Source organism: Notechis scutatus, chromosome 2, assembly GCF_049901735.1.
Source record: "Notechis scutatus isolate UNSWTSFEM ecotype Mainland chromosome 2, rNotScu1.2, whole genome shotgun sequence".
Classification (NCBI taxonomy): domain Eukaryota; kingdom Metazoa; phylum Chordata; class Lepidosauria; order Squamata; family Elapidae; genus Notechis; species Notechis scutatus.
This window is the reverse complement of record NC_142010.1, coordinates 55,927,448-55,951,342: the sequence shown is the minus strand read 5'-3', so window position 1 is coordinate 55,951,342 and position 23,895 is coordinate 55,927,448. Positions and strand designations below refer to the sequence as shown.

The 23,895-nt window shown below is 39.1% G+C and overlaps 1 protein-coding gene across 3 annotated transcripts; it reads left to right on the top strand.

Moving 5' to 3' along the window:
* Nucleotides 1–4,533: 4,533 nt before the first annotated feature.
* Nucleotides 4,534–22,908, top strand: TMEM40 (transmembrane protein 40). 3 transcript variants are annotated; one of them, XM_026677352.2, is made up of 11 exons: nucleotides 4,534–4,704; nucleotides 12,395–12,447; nucleotides 13,125–13,180; nucleotides 14,568–14,660; nucleotides 17,363–17,398; nucleotides 19,024–19,056; nucleotides 19,882–19,950; nucleotides 21,027–21,098; nucleotides 21,182–21,256; nucleotides 21,439–21,501; nucleotides 22,582–22,908. In XM_026677352.2, exons 3-11 carry the CDS (start codon nucleotides 13,132–13,134, stop codon nucleotides 22,599–22,601), a joined length of 510 nt encoding a protein of 169 aa, XP_026533137.2. In that variant the 5' UTR covers nucleotides 4,534–4,704; nucleotides 12,395–12,447; nucleotides 13,125–13,131; the 3' UTR covers nucleotides 22,602–22,908. The 3 variants fall into 3 exon arrangements, with proteins under 3 accessions (XP_026533137.2, XP_026533152.1, XP_087810914.1); XM_026677367.2 differs by lacking the exon at nucleotides 13,125–13,180 and having other exon boundaries at nucleotides 4,540–4,704; XM_087954788.1 differs by lacking the exon at nucleotides 19,024–19,056 and having other exon boundaries at nucleotides 4,567–4,704.
* The last annotated feature ends 987 nt before the right edge of the window (nucleotides 22,909–23,895 follow it).

The following is a 23,895-nucleotide window of genomic DNA, read 5'->3' as shown; positions in this document are numbered from 1 at the left end:
CCAAAGTCCCTTCTAAGTATTATTCTGACACCTTTCCCAGGATTTCTACTCAGAGTTTGGCATCCTCAGTTTTCTTGTCTGAGCTGGGGGTTGGACTAGAAGACCTCCAAGGTCCCTTTCAACTCTTGTTAAACACAAGTGTATTTTATGCTCTGGACTATTGACATTGAATGCAAATAAACCCTGAAAAATATGTGGTAGCCCTGGAAAAAAAAAAAAAAAAAAAAAAAAAAAAAAAAAAAAAAAAAAAAAAAAAAAAAAAATTACCCCCCCCCCCCCCCCCCCCCCCCCCCCCCCCCCCCCCCCCCCCCCCCCCCCCCCCCCCCCCCCCCCCCCCCCCCCCCCCCCCCCCCCCCCCCCCCCCCCCCCCCCCCCCCCCCCCCCCCCCCCCCCCCCCCCCCCCCCCCCCCCCCCCCCCCCCCCCCCCCCCCCCCCCCCCCCCCCCCCCCCCTATACAACTAGACAGTGGGATGGAGTGGGCAGGGTCTTAACTCGGGCTTATTTTTGTGGTAGAGCTTATGTTAGGCATACACATAAAAATCAAGCTAGGGCTTATTTTCGGGATAGATTGTATTTTCGAGGAACCATGGTAGCTGAGCATTCACATCATCTGCTCATGATACAGGACCTTGTGCCAATGGATGAGTCCTCTCCCCAGCCTTTTTAATTAAAGAGAAGTGGGAAAAAGAAAGAGTAGAAGTCTCTGGAGGGAACCACCTTCCCCCAACTGATAATTGCCACTTCAGAAAAAAGAAAAATTACTGCAGAGTGATGCCACTGCCTAAGATGATTAGAAAGATGGTCCAGAAGGACACCACAATTGGTTGTACTGAAAATTGTTGAGAGATCAAGAAGGACCAAGGGGATTGCATTGTCTTAATTCTGCTGCTGATATAGGTGATCCACAAATGTAACCAATGCAGTTTCTATACTACATAGAGGCCTGAAACCTACTGTGGATTCAAATAATCCAATTTCTTTAGGGTTATTTTGAGTTACAAGGCACCACTCACTCCAAAAGTTAAATCTAAAATGATCCTTTGCCTAGGTAGCAGTTCATGCATATGTTTGCCAAGCTCACCTTCATTACTCTCTACTGTCTCTACTACTTTTTCAGATGAATGTATTGTTCTGAAGAAAATCAGACATTGCATATCATGCTAAACCTTAGTTTGTTTATAGTTTATTTGATAAACGAATAATTTACTGAGTAGGGCATCATGGTATTTACTTGATTCATCTTAAGACATGGTTTACAACGTGCAATGGCAGATTTCTCATCCCATACCAAGCAGATTTCTCATCCCATACTTACTTTCCCATACTAAGGCAGAGTAACCAGACTACAGCTTTGCTCTGCACAATGTATAAACCCAACCATTAAGAAAAAATATCCATCTGCTGCTAGACATGGGCATCTTGTAGAATAGTAGGCTTATTCTGTAATAGCTCAGGAACCCTCTTCCTACCTCTTTAATAATTGGAGGTTCAGCAAGTGATGAATGACTCCCTGATGTGAAAGAGTGAAGATTCTCTACTGAAGTAGATTGATTGGAATCACATCATGAAATATCACAGGCAAGAATATGATGGGTTTGGTTTGAGTGACTGCCTGTAGTGAGCTAAATGGAATATTTAATAGGCTGGCTATCCCACCTCTGCTGAAAAACCTTCAGCACAGAAGAATCTGTCACCTCCGTTCCTTTGTTGAACAACATTTACAGCGAGGAAAATTTTCCAGCTGAAATCTACTATTGCCTTGTCATTTATATCCGTTGTTTCTTGTACAGTTGTCTTCTGGAACAACACTGCATAATCTTGCCTTCTACAGGACAATCCTTCGGATAATTGAAGAAAGCTATCATATCTAGCCATAGATTTTTCTTCTTCCCCAGACTGAATATGCCCAATATCTCCAAATATACCTTATAAGTTTTTCTTTTATCATTGTGTTTGCTTTCCTTTGGACATGCTCTGGTCTGTCAAAATGCTTCTTAAAATGAATTGCCCAGAACTGGATGCAAAAAAATGTTCAATAAAATGATACGAATTAGATAGAGAGAATGTTTCCTCTTGTTCTTGATACTGTATTTCAGTTAATACATTCTAGAATTGTATTTGCTCTTTTTTTCTGTTTGTAACAATACCACGCTGTTGGTTCATAATCAGCTTATTATTCACCAAGTTTACTGGATCTTTTCATATCTACTGCTGATAGTAACTTTTCAGTGTAAGTTACCATATAATGCTTTCCCCAGCTCAATACAGAGCTGATGCGTGTGTAATAGTTCGACAAGTTTTGTGTCCATCTAATGAAGAGCACAGTCCAGCCCACATTTGTCATCTCCTTAAAATTATCCTTAGACTAAATGACTATAGAACAGGAGTGGGAAGCATCCAATAGAGATCCAAGAGATTAATTGGATTAATTGGAGATTAATTGGAGACAATTACAAGAGATTAATCAAATTGGAGACAATTACAAGTTATAATTAAGGTGATGTTTCCCCCTTTGCGGAACTGGGGTGGGCATGGCCTGTATGTGATGCATCCGGCATCCCACGGGTCGCCAGTTTCATAACCGCTGATCTAGAGTCAGAAACAATTGGTCAGGGGAAACCTTTACCTTGTCAAAAGATGGCAAGAATCACTAGGATCAAGAGTCCTTAGAATCAGCAGAGGTCATTAGATAACTAGTTTAGTTTTTGAATTGTGATGCTACAAACACTCTGATTATAAAGCAAAATGGCGTCTTGAATGGATTGAAGCAACATACCAAAGTTGGCAAGATAGGAAAAGCAAAAAAGCCAATTCTACAACTGGCCAATCGAAGTATCAAAAAAATGAGCCATAGTAGATGAGAGGATTAGAGTCTGGACAGTCAAACTATATGGAATACTTAGCACCTCTTGCAATCATAGTAAAACTACTATTACTTGCGACAAATCTGTAAACAGACAGAAAGCTCACATGATTCTTGAGACTTGGATCACATGGCTGCTGTTTGTGGAATGATGCTCTCTTGCCTTCTGCCTAGTTGGCTCTGCTGACATTGTCATACTAGCAGGGGTGGGCTGCTACCGGTTCACCCCGGTTCAAGTGAACTGGTAGCTAATTTTATCATTTTTAATTACTGGTTCGGTGAACCAGCAATCCGACCTCTGACTGGCCCCACCCACCCCACCCTGCCCCTCCCAGGAGTCTCCACATGGCCCATTTGGGATACCAAGTAAATGCAGAGCCTGTGCAGAGGCTCAGGGAGGGCAAAAAAAATGGGCCTCTGGGGCTTCAGAGGTCATCCGGAGCCCGGGGAGGTTGTTTTCACCTTCCTGGAGGCTTGAGGAAAGCCTGGAGCAAGGAAGCAAGGAACCATACCCAGGGTGGGTGAAAATGCCCCCACCGCTGTGATTCAGGAGGCCAATAGGCCACACCCATCATGGCCACGCCCACCCAGCAACTGGGCAGAGAACTAATTGCTAAAATTTTTGAAGCCCACTCCTGCATACTAGCGTTGCATCTCCCACAGCTAGCAAGAAGAATCTTCTCCTATTGAAATGTTAGATAGGGAAACCCATATTTACTTATTTGCAAGTAGAGGACAAATCAAACAATAATATGAGTGTTTAGGAACAAGCCACTTCCTTATAACCTGCATAGAGAAAACTTGGAAGATGCCTTAAAATGTGTATGCCTGCTATCTATAGTCCTTTCTGCTCTGTTGAAAGGCTGCTCTGCCCAAGGCATATCTATTACATACGTATACTTAGATGCAGGTATGGTTCCTTGCTTTAAAGTTGCAAAGAACTGCATTCTGTGAATGCCAAAGCATTAGAAGTAATTATGTGTGTCACACCTGATGAAGACGTGTATGGGTCAATGAGTTAATTAGAATAGAATGCAATCTTTATTTCATAGCACTAGATGTTCATGAGAATCTTGAGGAATAATGCCTGTTATGAAATATGAATTCCCAAGTTTTATTATAGGACAGTTTAAAGCTCTAAATTTAGGGTGGTCATCTTCTACCTGCTCACAAACATGGTATCTATATTCTCAAATAAATACACTTTTAAATGTTCTATAGCAGAGATAGGGAACTATGGCCCTTTATGACTTGTGGACTTCAGCTCCCAGAATTCCTGAACCAGCATGGCTGGCTCAGGAATACTAGGAGTTGAACTCCACAAGTCATAAAAGGGCCACAATTTCCCACCCTGTTCTATAGTCATTTGATCTAAGGATAATTTTAAGGAGATGGCAAACATTTTCTTGGTATCTGAAATTTTGGACATTAGAAGAGTCAGAAAAATTGAGGTTCTCAATCAGAAGATGTTTTTTAAATTTCCAGAATTTCATCTACTCGGTAACAAACTATTCTCTTCTGGAACGACATAAGCAGGAAAGAATTACATTACATCACTGTAACACCACATTATTATGCAACAGTTAAATTTAAATAAAATTAACATGAGCCTATTAGCATACAGCTTTTGCAATTCGTAACAAAACCTATGAGTAATAACTCAATCCGGTCAAATAGACTGTAGCAGGAAGAGGAGTATAACTAATCAGACCAGAAAGATTTCTTTTAAGGGATGTTTCTTCTGAGAGTTTATTAGCTCTCTGTGTTACTATTTTAAACAAACTTTTATTGGGCTCTGGGTATTTGAATGACTCCCTGATGCAAGCCTAAGCTTTTTATTGGTAAGTGATTTCTTTTGAGATATATCTAACCTGATGAAAGCTTTTGGTTCTCCTTGTTAAATAGTGTGCTATCTATCTTTGTCTTCAGTAAAGGTGATCTGGTTAGTGTCTTCTTCTGTTATGTGACTCCTGTTAAATTAAGAAAAATTCCAAATTCATCTGCTTTGACCTCAGGGAAGGAAACTAAGGTATAAAGGAAATATGTTGTGCCGATTTTTCACAGTCTATGTAAGGGGCAACAGCATATCTGGCAGGTTTTCATGTTTTATCAAGATTTAAAGCTATTTAAAGTTAATTGTTTTGAATCAATAGGACTTGTAGTTCTGGAAGGAAATAAATTAAGCTTTTTAATGTCTCATTTTCACCCCCACCCCCATACAAAGATAAATTTTCAAGGATTCCAGCAATAATCAAAGGCAGTGGCCAGATTCATGTGCCACTAAATCAAGAATGAAAATAATCAAGGAGAGAAGCAACTTAGAACTAAGGAGAAATTTCCTGACAGAGCGATTAATCAGTGGGACAACTTGCCTCTAGAAGTTGTGAATGCTCCAACACTGGAAGTTTTTAAAAAGATGTTGGATAATCATTTGTCTGAAGTGGGGTAGGGTCTCCTGCCTAGGCAGGGGGTTGAACTAGAAGACCTCCAAAGTCCCTTCCAACTCTGTTATTCTATTTATTTGCTTTTGGTTTAGTATGTTGTGTGAACCTAGCCATTGCATAATATAAATCATAGCTAAAATGATGTAGCATATTTACTGTGTCTAAATCCAGCTAACTTGAATGTCATTCAGTGTATCATATTTAAGTAAAGAATGTCTTACTGTTACCCATGATTTTTTTTTTTTTTTTTTTTTTTTTTTTTTTTTTTTTTTTTTTTTTTTTTTAAAAAAAAAAACTCCCCCCCCCCCCCCCCCCCCGCCCCCCCCCCCCCGTTTTCCTCCCCCCCCCCCCCCCCCCCCCCCCCCCCCCCCCCCCCCCGCCGGGGGGGAAGCAAACTATTATTTATTAAAATGCAAACGCAGCCAGTCAAAGCCAAAGTGGTATAAATCTGCAAGGTAGATGAGCCTCAACTCTTTAGGGGATAGTAACCATTTCAAAGCAAAAGTGAAGGTGGCATTCTAGAACCCCTCACATCAGACATCATCAGGTAGTTTGATCCCCGTTCTGATACACTTCATAGCATTGCCCATAAAACTTATGATTTCTCATTTCTATTTCCTTATTATATATTTTCTGGTCAACCAAACTGGGTTATAGCCAAAATTTAAAGCCAAATCAATTAAATTAAACTGACAATGAGAGGAAGTAGGAAAAATACATTTATTGGAGGTTTTTTGTTGTGTGTGCATGTGTGGTCATGCCTTACAATCACTATAGACAAGCCCTTTCAGTTTTCATGGCAAGATTGTATGGAAGTGGTTTGCCCTTGGCCTTCTTCCCAGGATGGAGAGAGACTGTCTGGTTCAAAGTCGCCCAGACAGCTTTGTCTAAGACAGAACTAGAACTCAGAGTCTCCGGGTGAGAATAACCCCTGCCCTGCAAATAAATAAATAAATCACTAGCTGATAAAGGATTTTGTAGCCTTGGAATCCTGATGTGTAAATCATCAAATTAAGCACTTGTTACCTATAAGGGGCGGCAATAGCACTCAGCTTATCTCAATTAGCTGCTAGGGAGTAAACAGGCAGCTGAGTGAGCAGTCTAGGGTCTATCCACAGTGGGATCAGCTCAGCAGCTAGTACCTTAACCATGAATGTTTGCTTGCAGACATTTTGTTACCAGGCTTGGTAACATCTTCATTGCTAATTAATTTGGTGGCAAAATGTCTATAAGCAAACCACCAAGTTCAGAGAGCACCAAGGACTTCTCAGTTCAACTCTGAACTATTTTATTTATTTATTTATTTATTTATTTATTTATTTATTTATTTATTTATTTATTTATTTGATTTGCCAATTGTTTACAAGATAATAAGTATAAATGTATACATAGTTGTGAATACATGAAATGGTTACATATAAGAAAAATAAAAGAATAAGAGGAACAATAGGACAGGGACGGTAGGCACGTTGGTGCGCTTATGCACGCCCCCCTACAGACCTCTTAGGAAAGGGGTGAGGTCAATAGTAGACAGTCTAAGGTTAAAGTTTTTGGGGTTTGGGGAAGAAACAACAGAGTCGGGTAGAGTATTCCAGACATTGACCACTCTATTGCTGAAGTCGTATTTCCTGCAATCAAGTTTGGTGCGGTTTACTTTGAGTTTGTATCTATTGTGTGCTCTTGTGTTGTTATGGTTGAAGCTGAAGTATTCATTGACAGGTAGGACATTGCAATGTATGATTTTGTATACCATGCTTAAGTCAGACCGAAGACGGCGTAATTCAAGGTTTTCTAGTTCTAGAATTTCAAGTCTGGTGGCATAAGGTATTCTACAGCGAGTAGAGGAGTGGAGAACTCTTCTTGTGAAATATTTCTGGACTTTCTCAATTGTGCTAATATCAGATACGTAGTGTGGGTTCCAGACTGATGAACTGTATTCGAGTATTGGTCTAGCAAATGTTTTGTATGCTCTGGTTAGTAGTGTGATATTACCAGAGAAAAAGCTACGTAGGATTAGGTTAACAACTCTTAATGCCTTTTTGGCTATGTAGTTGCAGTGTGCTCTAGCACTTAGATCATTAGAGGTGAGTATTCCAAGGTCCTTTACAGAGCTTGGGTCATCAACAAGATCTTGACTATTCAGCTTGTATTTTATTTTCTGATTTTTTTTGCCAATATGTAAGACAGAGCATTTATTTGTTGAGATTTGAAGTTGCCATTTGTTTGACCATTCGGATACATAGTCAAGATCTTTTTGTAGGGTAGCAGTATTGTCTGTGGTATTGAACAGCTTTACATCATCAGCGAAGAGAACGCAATTGCTCTTAATATGATCACAGAGGTCGTTTATGTAGAGTATGAAGAGAGTTGGTCCTAGAACACTGCCTTGGGGAACACCACTATTGACAGGTACTGGATTTGATAGGACGCTCCCGATTTTGACCATTTGTTGTCTGTTTGACAGGAATGCTTCTATCCAGTTATTCAGTTGTCCAGAGATACCATAGGATTTTATTTTTAGGAGTAGTTTGTCGTGTACCACTGAATCAAAGGCTTTACAGAAGTCTATGTAGATTGCGTCTATTGTTTTGCCCTGGTCGAGTTGTGTCGTCCATATGTTTTTGCAGTGTAAGAGTTGCAGATTACAGGATAGTTTTTTTCTGAAACCAAATTGTTTATTGGAGGGTAGGTTATTTGTCTCTAAGTGAAGGATGATGGATTGGTTAATAATTGATTCCATGACTTTACAGGTGACGCAGCATAAGGAGATTGGCCTGTAATTTTCAACTAGGCTTGGGTCTCCTTTTTGAAGATGGGGATGACTGTGGCTTGTGACCATAGGTTAGGCAAGGAGCTGGTTCTGAAAGATTTTTCAAAGATTATGCTTAGAGGTTTGGCTATGGCAGTGGATAGCTTTCTTAAGAAGTAGGCACATATTCCATCCGGTCCAATAGATAGAGATGGTTTTAGGTTGCGTATTGCTTTTTCAACATTGTCTTCTGTGAAATCGATATGTATTAGATCATTGTTGTTATCTGTGGTACGGCTAGGAAATATTGGGCATGATCCATTGCTGTTTACAAATACTGAGCCGAAGAATGTGTTAAAGATGTTAGCTTTAATGGTGTCGTCGTTGCAGTCTTTACCATCAGGTCCTATCAAGGGAGGGATGGACCTTGAGTCTTTTAGTTTGTTGTTTACAAAATTGTAAAAAGCACGGGTGGAATTGGTGCTTAGAAGGTTTTCCTCTTGTTTAATGTGATAATTGGTGCATTCGGTCTTTATCTGGTGGCATAGATTTTTGTATCGGTTTTTGAAATTGGCAACGTGACCAGATTTGTTTTTCCGCCAGAGTGATCTCTTTTTGGATTGAAGTTTCCTTATTGATATGGGTAATCTGCTTTTTTGTTTTGTTTTGGGAGTTGTTGTTGGTACATATAGTTTGATGACTCTTTTGACTTCAAGTAAAAATATGTTATAATGGTCTTCAATGGTATTGCATCCAGTGAATAGAGATTGCCAATCAAGGGATGAGAGATCGTTGTCTATAAGATCGTAGTTGCCTTTTTTGAAGTTACAATAGGGGATTACATCATTGTGGTGATTTTTGTGTGGATGTATGTTGAGACAAAAGTCGATCATATTGTGGTCACTACTGGAAAAGGGTTCTTTAGATTGTATTCCGTAGATTAGGTTCAAACTGTTGCAGAAGATGAGATCGAGGCAGTTGTTTAGTCTAGTGTTGTTGGTTACTAGTTGTTCCAGTCCCAGATTTGTAATAGCATTGTAGAAGGTTGTGTGTATGATTTCAGTTGTACAATCATTTAGGGTCCAGTTAATATGAGGTAGATTGAAATCACCAAGAAGGATAAAAGGGTATGGGCAGGATGCAGCCCATGTTAGTAATGTATTTAGCTTGTTTACATGTTCGATGTCATAATCAGGTGCTCTGTAACATAGTAAGAATCGAATTGTGATATTTGAGGATAGTTCACAGATGATGGTTTCAGGAAGGGCAAACTCCTGGGTAACTTGGATATTTTTTAGATGTAAGGATTTTTTATAGAATATAGCAACTCCACCTCCTCGACGATTTTCACGATCTGATCTGTAAACATGATAGTCTCTTACTGTGGTAATGGAGTTTTATTAGTCTGCTATTGATACCCTTATAACCTGAAAGGAGTATTTAGCTGCCATGGTTCTATGGCCTCCTGGAGTGAAGAGGTCTTTGCTTTCTCTGTCATGGTGCTTGTCATCTGGAATAAAATCTCCTCAGAGATCCATTTGTTCCCATGATGATGATGCTACAGAAGTCTTAGAAAACTTGGCTGTTTTCCCACATTGTGGGTTAGGGTGTTTATGGATTCCTTATCCGTTGTGATTCTGTATGGCAGTGTGTTTATCCAGATGCATGGAAATTTCTTGTTATTGTTTTTTTTTTTTTTTAGGATTAACCCCCCCCCCCCATTGTCTGGAATAGTGAGGCCCCTACTTTTCATAAATAAATTCAGAACCGTTTACCACATTAGATTTAAAACACTGACATATATAGCATTATTATTTGGAGCTGCAGTGGTGCAGTGGTTGACTCAGCCTTTCATTCTTCCGAGGTTGGTAACATGAGGACCCAGATTGTTGGGGACAATATGCTGACTCTGTAAACCACTTAGAGAGGGCTGTGAAGCAGTATATAAGGCTAAGTGCTATTGCTATTAATTAGAAACATAATTCATAGTGGAAAAAAATGGAACTACAGTGCTTTTCATATCATATCGACCTTAGATGTTACCGTATATGAAATCTCCATATGCTCTATGGATGATGAGAATGAGTTTCCTTCATTATAAACACAATACCATTATTTGATTCTGCATGTCAGTCCTTCAATAAGATAATTGCTTTTTAAAAAAACCAATAGCATTTCAAAGAGAAAATCATAAAAACTGGACAAAGAACATAAAAAGAAACAACCCAAAATTTGGAAGGATTGTATATACATCTTCTCTCAAGGAAACTACAAAAATTAAAAATCTTTATTCAATATTTTTATTTGGAAAAGTACTTTCAAAAAGAGAAAAATCAACTGTAATACATTATAAAAAGTTTGTTAATATTTCATACATTTAGTAACCTACTTTGAATAAAACTATATTTAGTTTTTAAAGCTAGTTGTGTTAATTTTTCAGGCAAAGTTTTCCCACATTTTTAAATATCACTGGTCCAGAAATGTACTGTATGCACTGCTCTTTCCTGATGAATTGCAACAACATATTTAGCAGTTATCAACAAATTTAAGTCAATGTACTATGTTGCATCAATGTCTTAGGAAAAGGGTCAGTAAATCAACAACAAGATTTATTACCTGTCACTGATCCTAAGGATAGATTAATCATTTTTAAAAAGAGTTATCATTTTAAAAAGGTGATCAGGTTTATTATTTAAAAGATGATTAGATTTATCATTTTTGAAAGAGTTATCCTTTTTAAAATGTGGACAGATTAATTATTTTTAAAAGATGTTTCCTGATTTGCCATATGATAATTGTGCTAGAGACCTGTTTAGATGCAAGGCAATATTTAGCTTCAGCCAGACACAGTGAACAATATTATATGAAACACATGAATGTGTTGATCTGTGTATTCAGGCTTGCTCACAACAGCCAACACTATTTGTCTTCTTCCTCTAAAGTACACGAGATAGAAGATGTACCATATCAAATGAAAGATTTGGATTCATGGGTTCAATCAAGATTAATTGAGTAAAATTCAGAGAAGGCCTAGAATAGATGATGTTGCTGATCTCAGAAATGAAACAAGAATGTGTACTGTCCAGAATTACCTTATCAGATAGATAAGAAAGAAAGAAAGAAAGAAAGAAAGAAAGGAAAGAAAGGAAAGAAAGAAAGAAAGAAAGAAAGAAAGAAAGAAAGAAAGAAAGAAAGAAAGAAAGAAAGAAAGAAAGAAAGAAAGAAAGAAAGAAAGAAAGGAAGGAAGGAAGGAAGGAAGGAAGGAAGGAAGGAAGGAAGGAAGGAAGGAAAAGAAAAGTTGCAAAAACACCAAAGAATAAGGCATAAAGTAACAGTGCCAAGAACAATGTATAGATACAGTCATCCAGGATCATGTTCAGCTTAAAGTGATTCTTATTTTAGTGCATAGGAGACAGTGGTATTGTTGATAGATAGCATCTTTGGAAGAACTGGTGGTATAGTGCATGCACTGCAATCCAGATTCCACTACAGGTATCTTCAACAAACTAAAAGAACCACTTTCAGCATTTTCCCCAGTAGTAGTATAAAGAATCTTCTAGAGTCAAAGCAACTCTAAATAGGGGTAGATTTCATGTTGTATCACTAATGACTGCTTGTTGCTACAAGGCATCTGAAGACACTTGTGGGAAAATAGACTCTGAGACAGAACTTTTTCACTTCACACTAAATCTCTGTTATCACCATGATGGACCCAACAGACGGTTGACTATGTAATCAGACCTCTAGAGACTCCAACTTTCTTTTTTCTTTTCTTTTCTTTCTTTCTTTCTTTCTTTCTTTCTTTCTTTCTTTCTTTCTTTCTTTCTTTCTTTCTTTCTTTCTTTCTTTCTTTCTTTCTTTCTTTCTTTCTTTCTTTCTTTCTTTCTTTCCTTCCTTCCTTCCTTCCTTCCTTCCTTCCTTCCTTCCTTCCTTCCTTCCTTCCTTCTTTCATCCCACTTTTATTGTTTTTATAAATCATACCAATATAAATGTGAAGAGAAATTGCCTTGTGTATTTAATTGTGTGCTTGTTCTCAGTTCTGAATTGTAACTGGTAAATAACAGCAGGGAATTTCAACCATACCTTTCTTTCCTACAATTGGTCTGTTAAAGTCTGTCCGCCCAGCCCTATTCCACTACAGAAGAGTTGAATTCCGGCACATCTGGAGAATGACAAGTTTGCAACGGCTGTTCCAAGTGATTTCTGATATTTTTATGATAGTCCCTAACACAGGAGTAGAGAGAATGCTACTAAAAAATAATCAAATGTGCTATAAAAATTTTAAAAGGTGAAAATGATCTCAGCTTGTTACAAATTTGTTTCTGGTTCTTTCCTTAGGAATTAGCATCTTCATACACCCTGGAAAGGTGTCTAAGATCCTCTGGTCAAAGGTGAGCATTGACACTATTAAGTAAGACCTGGTTCTGAAAATTTGTTTTTCTTAATGAGGAACAACTACCTTCAAAGAACAGAATATAAGTGAATAGATCCCAGCTAACTATAACTGAAAACTATATTTTAAAAGACCACCATTTCTCTTGACAGGGAGGTGAAAGTGTAACTATTGTTTTCCTTTCAACCTCAATCCACAGGCACTTCCATTTTGGCCTGCGTCAGAGGTCATGCATTGGGACTCATAGTTAGGAGTCAGGTGGCCTTGAACAACACCTCTCACAACCTCCATAACTTGGTTGTGACTTGCTGCACCCCACCCACCCCACCCCATATTTACTCTATGATTGATACTCTGACACAGAAAGATACACACCCACCTCTTATATCTCCAGCAAGGATTATTCACTAGCTCTCTATATGTCTTTCATATAGAGTTTAAGAGTTTTTAGAGTTTTAAAGAGTTTGCCTTTAAACAGCAAAGCCAACAGATTATTCCCCTAACATAAGAAAATTTACACAATAGCATTACTGGTTAATTTACTTATTCAGCTATTGCAGATTTTCTTTCTAAAGTTTTTGCTTCATGCTCACAGTTTGAGTGATCCAAATCCAAATCCCGTAATCCAAATCCCTAATCAATGTTTCAGAGTAGCTTCTCTTTCTGTTTTTATAGCCCTACAATGGATACTTCAGATTCTGTGGCTTTGTCTCAAAAACCAAAACAGAAAGGTAACACAAGCAGTATACATTATTAGAAACTGGTTTGGGAACAATAGAACTGTTTGTTTGTGAATTAACCATCCACCAATACAATTATAGACATTCCTTAAATATTTGTACAAAGATAGACAGGCCAGATAGTAGGCAGATTTTACAGTATATACTGAGTTTTGCTAAAATGAACACTTCCAAAAAGCACCCACCCACTTAGTTTTGGCATTATCTTCCACAAGTGTTTGGAGGGGGAGGCTATTTTAAAGCATAGTTTGAGTCAGGTTGCTATAATAATAGCTTGACACCCCATTGGAACTCTAGACATTCCTGATTTGGATGTAAATATTTGGATGTAAATCACTCTCTGGATAGGTCAGTGTTTACATGAATGAAACAGTCACACAAAAAATTACTTTTGTAATTAGGGATGTCAGCAGTATTACAAATCTGCAGGTCCAATCTAAGGCGAAGCGAGTTCAGTCATCCGTGGATTTTGCACAGTACATGAGCGAAACTAACGGCTGTGTTTCCTGTTGTTTTATTACACTGATCTCCATTTTGTAGACTCTAAACATTAAAGAGAGGCTTCTGATTTTTGCAGTCAGCTTCAGGGGGGAAAAAAAGAACAACCTAAGGCCCAAAGCCTTGAGTCCAATACCCAGAACAGAGGTGGTATTCAGCAGGTTTTGACCAGTTCTGGAGAACTGGTAGCGGAAATTTTGAGTAGTTCAGAGAGCTGACAAATACCACCTCTGATTGGCCCCGCCCCCATGTATTCTCTGCCTCCTGAGTCCCAGCTGATTGGCTGGATCTTGCCCTGCACAGGAGAACGGAGCTGGAAAGCAGGTTAGTGGGGTGGGGAGGGAATGGGATTTTGCAGTAACCTTCCCCCAGGAAGGAGTGGGGAGGGAATGGAGACTTTACAGTATCCTTCCCCTGGAGTGGGGTGAGAAGGGAGATTTTACAATATTCTTCCCCTGCCACGCCCACCAAGCCACACCCACCAAGTCATGCCATGCCCACCAAGCCACGCCCACAGAACCAGTAGTTAATTTTTTTGAATCCCACCACTGACCCAGAACCCTTCCAAAAGTGTAATTTTAATGTAACAAAAGGAAGAAAATGGTAAAATACATTCAAATGAATTGCATTTCCTTATTAAAATTTAAAAATTGCTTTCCTCATCTACGGTCTGAGGAAGGTTGTGCAACTACTGCTTAGGGATATCATATGTCATTCAAAATGTAAAGGCCTGAAAAAACAGGCAATCTTAGCAAGAAATCAGACCAATGTTAATATTTGGTCAAGCCTGTTACTATCAGCTGTTGCAGATATGTAAAACTACACCCTTCATGATAAGTACATTTTTAAATATATTTTTTTTCTTATCATCATTTCAAAGGGAAGAAACAAGAACATAATAAAAAAGGAAAAATGCAAGAAGAAAGTGAGGATGCAAGTTCTTTGGGAGAGTTAACAGAGAGTCCCCAACAAGGTAAAATACAGAATAACAGAGTTGGAAGGGACTTTAAAGATCTTCTAGCCCAACTCCTTGCTCAGGCAGAAGATCTTATACTATTCCAGACAAATGACTGTCCAAATGACTCCTCTTAAAAACCTCCAGTGATAAAATTAACTACTCCATATGCTTCTCTTACCAGGAGCGAGGCCTCAGAGACCTAATGGGCATTCTTAGTTCACAGACTGTGGAACAGATTTTGTGGTGGGGTGGGGGGGAAGGTACAAGGAAATAGACTCATTCAAACTCATGTTCATTATGGCTAGTTCGGCAAACTGCCAAATCCCAACCCTGGCTGGCCCCTCCCACCCCACCCCTCCCAGGGGTCTCCACGCAGCCCGTTTTGGATGCGAGGTAAGTGCAGGGCCCGCACGGAGGCTTGGGGAGGGAGAAAAATAGGCCTCCTGGAAGTTCTGGAAGTTCCAGGCTCTGGAGCCAGGGGGGAGGCCATTTTTGCCTTCCCAGACCTCAAGGAAAGCCTCTGAAGCCTGGGGAAGGCGAAAAAATGGGCCTGGAAGTTCCAGAAGTCCAAAAATGGGCCCATTTCCAGCCTCTGTAGGGCCTCCGGAGCCTGGGGGAGGCAGTTTTTGCCCTCCCAGAGGCTCGAGAGACTGGGAGAGTGGGGAAGGGGAAAACGGCCCCCCTGCCATGGTGCAGGAGGCTGACTAGGCCATGCCCACCATGGCCATGTGCAGCCAGCAACCGGGCAGAAAACCTATTGCTGAAATTTTTGAAGCCCACCCCTGCTCATGTTCACCTCTCTTTCTGCCTTTCCCAGAGGTCAGGGTTGTACCAGGACAGAGAAAAGTGACACAAACATCCTTCCTCATAGTATCAAATCATCAAACAGTGATTTGATCTGTATTCCTTTGCAGTTGGAACATAGCAATTTTTCGGTAGTATCACTTGGAGTCTAAGTTAAAATCTAAGTCTCAGCCTAAAGTCCTTCCACCTCCAACTCAAAAGTCATGTGCAATAAGACTGGGAAGATGGAATAAGCAACAGTGGACTCTCCCCTTTTGAGCAATATATTGCAGACTGCTGGTTTCCTGCTGTGATTAACCACAGAAAAAACAGTCCGTTCCTTTTCAGGCAATTGCTTGTGTTGAAAACAAGGTGCCCATCATTTCTGCAAAGAGAATGTGTGTGTGAACATACAGGTAATCCTTTGACTCACAACCACAGTTGAGCCCAAAATCTCCATTGCTATGTGAGACAGTTGTTAATTGAGTTGTGCTTATTTTACAACCATTTGCCTTTAACCATTTGTTAAGTAAATCACTTCAAGTGTTGAGTGAATCATGTGATTGTTAAACAAATCTGGCTTCCCCCATTGACTTTGTTTGTTGGAAGCAAATACAAATGGTGATCACATGATCCCAGGACAGTACAACTGTCATAAGTTCATGCCAGTTGTCAAGTGCCTGATCAGGTTACCTTGGGGATATTATAACGGTCATGTGTGTGAAAAATAGTCATATGTCACTTTTTCAGTGTATAACTGAACGGTCACTAAATGAATGGTTGTAAGTCGAGGTCTACCTGTATATACATACATGTTTACACACATACCCTGCTCTGATCCAAACCTTGTTCCAAGGAAACAAACATGAAACAGAGGTAACAGCAAAACCTTTTAATGATTCTTTACGAATTCCGTTCGTCACAGTTAAAAGGCTGTTTCAAACTAATTGTTTCTGATAAGAACGAGCCTTGCCAAGGTTGTGCAAGGCTGCCAAGAACACTAGATAAAGTTATTAAGAAATATTTCAAACACAAAGAGTCTCCAAGCACCAACCAAGATATTCCGAACGTCCACAAGGCTTGAGTGCAAAAACTTCTTTCCTTCCTGCAAAGAACTCTGGTTTTTCAGCTGGCTTTTATCTCTTAAGGGAGGGGCCATTACCTTGCAGCCTTATTCCCGAGTTGCCCGTGCTGCTGCAGTTGCTCTTTCCTTCGAGCAGCCCTTTGAGCACGTGCACTGGGCACAGGCTCCTCAGGGACCTCTTCATCACTGCTGCCAGCCTCCACAATCTCCAAAGACAGCATTCCACTCCCTGATAGTCCTGGCCCCATCCCTGCATCACATGTAGGCCCCTCATCTGAGTCCTCGTTCTCCGAGACCTCAGCCGTCCACACCTGCTGCCGGCGAACCACAACACACCCACACCCAATTTCTGAAAATGGCAGAAAAGTCTAACATCCACATAAGCTCATCAAGTCTCAGAATTTCCATCTCTTTCTGCATGTCCCAGACCCCTATTCCCTCTTTCCCTTCCCAGAATTTGGCCCTCAGTAGCCCTTCTGAGGGATAAATCTTTTTTGCAAATCCAGATGGCTGCTGCCCTCAATAAATCATTTCTCTTTGTTTTCAAATCAGTCTTTTCCTAGCAAGTAATTCCTCAAATGGGCTGCATTTCTCTGAAAACAGGCCAGATTTTTTTTTGTCATCATGAGGACTCACTTTTGAAGATTCATGAAAAGTGAAGAGTAAAACAGTAATAATGGTGATTGGAATAACACAGTTTAGATTAGATTCATTTATATGCAAATCTTTCTGCTACTTCTCGAATTTTTCTTGTTTGAAAAATCTCCATGTTTTAATACCAGCATGAATTGGGACAATTTTGAACAAACATGAATTAATTTGTCAATTTTGTATATTTTTGTCATTTTAGATCTGTCCAGTGAAATTATTCCATACTCTGAAACAGGTATGAGACTCACACCGGAAGCTCTGCTTTTTATAGAATCTGAGGGCTTCTAAGTTATAGAATTATAGAATCTGAAGGCTTCTAAGTTCAGAATCAATGGTGTAGTGGTTAAAGCACCAGGCCATGAGTTCTGGTCCCACCTTGGGCACAGAGCCAGCTGAGTGACCTTGAGCCAGTCACTTTGGTCAGCCCTAAGAAGGAGGCGATGACAAACCAATTCTGAAAAACCTTGCCAAGAAAACTGCAGAAACCCTGAGAATCAGACATGATTGAATGGAAGAAAAAAAGTAAGCCCAATCCTTTTTCCTCCTCTCCGCCCCCTTGGCATTGCCAATTTTCATGGGTCTCCTGCCTCCTCCTGATCTAGCTGATAAGTTGAGAGACCAAGAGAACAAATGGAGGCATTTGGAAGTGAATTATCTTGGCTTCCCTGGTTTCCTGCTCCATCTGCCTGTGTACTAAGCAAGTAGCAAAATAAGCTGAAAGAACAGCCTGGAAGCTCAAAAGGTTCAACACTGAATCTCCTACAGGGATGCGGCTCTGGAAAAGTGATCAGTGCAACTTTGCCCCAACCCTCCTAGAAGTACTGGACTACAATTATTAATTAAATTAAGTTCATTAATTTTGTTTAAACATTTTAATAATTTTTTTCAAGTCTGTCGTTGCTCCTTGTGGTGGACTTCTTAGTGTATTGTGAGGTTAGTTGTTTGGTTGCAGACATTTCATTATCAGATTAGATAACATCATCAGTGTTAATGAGGGTGGGGTTTGCTTTCTGTTTATAGCTTGCCCTTCCAGTGTTGGTTGGTGTGTGGTTTTCTCCTTGGTAATTTCTTGATTTGTGTATTGTTTTCTGCTTTATTGTTGGTCTGGTCTGCTACTGCAACAAAGGTTTCATTTTTTTATTTTTTGCATCTTTTAAAAGATAATGTAATTGTTTGAGTCAATGAATTACAATCACAACAGGATAAACAAGAAAAGTGATATGAGAGTGAAAAGTGATACAAAAGTGATAATATCACAATTATAAAAATCTTTGTAGTTGAAAAAAAAATTTCTACTGTATATAACCCACACTTTCTTGGCACACACATATTCTAAACAAATCAGTTTGTGGGCTCTAAACAGCTTTTTAAAAAGAAAAGCCTAGATTATTGAACTCTAAATAGTCATACATTTAAAACTAAAGGTTCTGATCTTAAGATGTGTGTTTCAGAGCTAAAGAAAGTTTATGACAATCCAGCACAAGAATTCTGGCTAGCTTAAGGTTTTTGTTTAATATTATAATGATATTTGGAATTCATTCATTACAGTGAATATTAAATATGTTTTATTTTTTTAAAAAACAGCAAATAGAACACAACTGAATATCACAAACTCCAATATGGTCTCCAACAATAATAGGAATCTTTCTTCATCTGTTGCAGACCATCAGCAATTTCTCAAAATCTTTATTTCTTACTTACGCAAACAAAAATGCACATGGTCTTACTTCAAATAACTCAAGTCAGCTGGGAGAACTACCATTTTCCACTTCTCAGCTCCATTGTAACAAACATGATATAAATAAATTCCTTTTTGAACAAAGAAATATCTTTTTAAAATGCAAATTTGTTATTTACCAGAAAAATCAAGGACAGAAGGAATACCTGCAGTTGGTAAATATAACTGTTTAAAATCTTCTTGTATATAACTTGTTTTCTTCTGAATAACATGTGTGTTTCATTTGTATCGTATGTTAGTTATTTGTCTAAGATATGAAAACCTAAGCATCCTTGGCTGGTGGTTTCTCATCAGTAGGGACATCATTTTTGGAAAAAAAAAATTGTATATAGCTCAAATACTGCTTCTTTCAAACGAACAGTTGATGGGACAAATTCTCTGATTTACCTTCTTTGTGCAGGGATAGGAAATATAGAAGTTTGTTCTTAATGCTGTTCATCCAGTTAGTCAGAGTACACTATGCATCGTCCTGATTTATAGGAAGAGAAAGAGTCTGTACAGTAATTGATAGAGACCAGTAGAAAGGTTCAGTGGCTTCCATTACTGGTGCACTTTAGTTTACTTTATTGTCATTGCACCTCGTACAATGAAATCAGACACCATCTTCAGTGCACATCATGACCATGATCATGAAAATAAACACACATCCTTCACCCTTCACACATTGAACCGGAAACCCCCGACACCACACCAACACTGCACTATACAGCAGAATTCAAAAGAGCTACTGCCCTGGGATAGAAGCTGTTTTTCAGCCTATTTGTCCTTGTGATACTTTACTGGTATCTGAAATTCTAAAACAGTTCCTAACAATAGTTCTTCTCCTCATATTAGAAAGTCCAAGGAGTTGAGCCTACTTGATAAAAGCAGCACCTTTAATGTGATGTTTGTCAGCTTCAATGCCTTCATTGAGTTTTTTTTGGAGGTTTTTTTTTTTTTTGCCAAACCATACATTTTAAATCAAATTTCATTTTCCACAGTGTGTGATGATAGAGTCTGTCACCCTACCCAAAACTCAAGATGGTGGGTTCCAAGGATTCGGAAAGATGGTAAGAATATAACTGATCACAAACTTAAATCACAAATTCTTCTCTCTGTGAGGCAAATCTTAAGCCAAATGTTTAGATTTCTATCCTAGACTGGCATAACTAAAAAAAAAGAACATTTTCCACACACACAACATTAACATAGATAAGGTGCAAATCAGATCCATATAAAGATGCTTTTTCTCTAACTAAATAACCATAGTTAGGTTTTTAACCTGAAAACTTTCAGTAATTTTATTTATTTATTTTATTAATACAATTTTATATCGGTGCCCATCTCACTAAAAATAATACTGGGCAGCATGAAGCAATGAGATAAAAGAACAATGTTAAAAACCACAGATGTAAAAATCCATATCAATAAACATCATAGAAAACCAGACATACAAATCCTAGACAACCAGAGGAATAAAAATGGCTACCTCAACAATAGAAACCAAATCTGACCGTTCAGAATGTCAACAAGGATTGGGGCCAATCTAATTTGGGGTGGGTGGGTGGGAAGGATATTCCATAGGGCAGACAACACAGCAGAGAAGGCACATCCCCTGTGATCCTTCAAATGTTTAATCTCTTGCCAGTGGAACACACAACATGCTCACCCTGCCAGATTTAATGGAGCAGGTTGATATAACCAGGGAGAGGCAGTCCCTCAAATTGATCAGCAAATATCTTATTTTTAATACGTGTACAGGTCAGGCTACCTACCAGTGTGTAAACAGAATATGCTCCCTTCTCCCATAACTTGTAATCTTGAGAACTTGACTCAAGTTCTTTTTTTGCTTAATATACATGGGGAAATATTTTGCTTACTGACTCTGGAAGAAGTTAATTAACCTATTTAACTGCTGTTTAAGTGATAAAAATATTAATATTATGCATATATATTTAGATGTGTGCATGAGTGTGTGTGTGTCTGTATATGCATGTATGTGTATGCATATGTATACACACACAAATGCACCCACTGTATGTTTGCAAACAACTTCCAATAGTAGATCTTTATTTTCATGAACATATATGAAATTGCAGCTATTAAATTATAGCCTTGAATATTTTCTTCTTTCTTTTTTTTTCAGATGAATTCTTCCATTTTGTCATTATTTGTTTTGCTGTTGGAATGTTATTAGTCTGCTATTATAAATATAACAGTAAGTGAACATTACAATCTATCGATTTTACATGGAGAAAGAGAGAGCAAAATATAATCTCCTTTCTTTCTTTCTTTCCGTAGACTGGACTATTTCCACTGGAATTGGCTTGATGACCTTTGCAACTCTAGAAACAACAGGAATATATTTTGGCCTTTGTGAGTGTTTCATCTGTATTGATTTGTGCACTAGTATATCAAGCTGCCTTATATTCATAATTTAAGATGTCACTATGACGGAAATACCAATTCTTCAATAACTCAAACTGTAATGGTCAGATATATTAATTACCTACTTGGTTGCTTTTCTGACAGCAAATTTCTTGTTTCTTTTCTATTAGGGCAACGCATTCGAAGTATCCTCGAATCTTTCACCCCCCTTATTCAAAGAGTCAGAATGCCTGGTAATTCTATTTTTTTATTGTTTCTTTTTGAAACCCTATGAAACTTTCAAGGTCATTATACAAAAAAAATCTCCACTGTCAGGGATCCCCATTTTGTCTAAGCCAAATATGACTTGTTTGGATTGGATTTACCTCATTTGCAAAGAGGTAAATTTACCTCATTTGCCACTCTTTATAAACTAGTTTATAAACCCTCATTTATGCTTAGCTGCTGGTGCAAATCATAAAACATAGATTAATAGAATGGGAAGGGATCTTGGAAGTCTTCTAGTCCAGGGGTCCCTAACCCCAGGTCTATAGACCAGGACTGGTCCACAGACTGTTGGGAACTGGGCTGCACAAGTGGCGGGTGAGCATGTGAAACTTCATTGCACATGCACAGGAACCATCCCCTCCCCCTTGCTCACTGCCACTGCCACCGGTCTGTGGAGCCATAAAGGTTGGGGACCACTGTTCCTGGTCCAACCCCCTGCAGGAAACCCTATAACATTCCAGACAAATTGGTTGTTCAGTCTCTTCTTGAAAACCTCCAGTGATGGAGCACCCATAACTTCTGAAGGCAAGCTGTTCCATTGGTTGATTGCTCTCACTGTCAAGAAATTTCTCCTTAGTTCTTTCTAAGTTGGGCCTCTTTTTAATGGTCTTCTACCCATTACTTCTTGCCCTGCTCTCGAATGTTTTGGAAAATAGATCGACCCCTTTTCCTTTGTGACAGCCCCTCAAGAACTGGGAGACTGTTATCACGTCCCCCATAATCCTTCTCTTCAATACGCTAGACATACCTAACCATCATAGGATTTCTCTTCCAGACCCTTTACTAGATTTGTGGCTCTTCTCTGTACTCTTTCCAAGGCCTCGGTTCTTTTTATATCATTGTGACTAGAACTGAATCCAACAAGATTTATTTCATAATCTCTGGCTACACAAATCTCAGTTTAGAGCAGCACAACCCCACCTAAATGAAATGATTATTAAATGTATATCTAAACGTTCATCTTTGCTGCATTTCTGCAAACACACATCAATAAGTAATTAAAAACTAATCTTTGTGATATCTTTTTCTTTGTTTTTGTTATGTAGGGTTCAAAAAACTTAACTAAGCCAGAAATCTCAAGAGCTCTGCAAAAATCCTGTTTGGTTTCATGACTGCAATGACAACTGTAACAATGTGCAAACAATATACATGTCTGGGCTAAAGAATTGAGATCCTAAGACTGGAGCTTGTAAGATGGGATGAAGAGCTTGGGCCATCCAAAACACAGCACAGATGCCATCAACAGCTCCACAACAGCCCGAAGGTAAACGGCCTTCAAGCAGTCCTTTACAAGGAAAGGGCTGGAGAAATTGACTCAGCATTTAAACCTTGGCACATGCGTATAATATAGCTAGACTTTCAGACTCTTTAAAAGCTGTTTTGGTCACTATTAGAGATGCTGGTACTGCAATAAAGTTACTCATCCACCTCCAAGGCTTGTCCTTGAATTTTCTGCCTAGTTTGTGACTTCGTGTCTATGTTACCAGAGAGAGATTTATTGTGGTGCAGATCCATCAGAGTTCTGGTGTCTATTCTCTTCCCTTGACGAGGCTTGGGACAAGGCAATCCTGCCAGAGAGTGATAGCAGACAAGAGGCATTTATCTAATAATGATAACTCTTCATTAGTATTAGTAGTACAGGTAGTCCTTCCTTAAGAACTCCCCTGTTTAGCAACCATTCAAATTACAGATATAGTCCTCGACTTACAACATTTCATTTAGTGACCAAAGTTACAATGGCACTGGAAAAAAGTGACTTGTGGCTGTTTTTCACACTTAACGACCATTGCAGCATCCCCCCTGGTCACATGATCAAAATTCAGATGCTTGGCAACTGTTCCATATTTATGACAGTTGAAGTGTCCTGTGGTTGCGTGATCAGGTTTACCCTAGATCAGGGGTCTCCAACCTTGGCAACGTTAAGACTTGTGGACTTCAACTCCCAGAATTCCTCAGCCAGCAAAGCTGCCCTAGATCAGGGGTGTCAAACTGGCAGCCCACAGACCGGATGCGTCACATGCAGGCAATGCCCACTCCAGCTCTGTGAAGGGGAAAAATATCGCGAAACATCACATCACATCCCGGCGAGTTTGATACCTGGGCCTTAGATTGTCCAGAACGTTTTGAGTCCCTATCCCTCTTCCTATGTTCAGGAGATATTAATTTATTTTTTTACCTTTACCTGGTCTCCGTATAAGTTATAATCTTTTATGTATACATTTACTTAGAAATCACAGACTCCTCTCTTTTTAAATAAAAAAGAGAAGAGTTTTTCAAAGGCTAACCTTGTAAATATAATATTGACTTTGGCTCCCTCTTGTGGCTTCTGTAACTCCTGCAACAATTACAGTGTTCTGAAG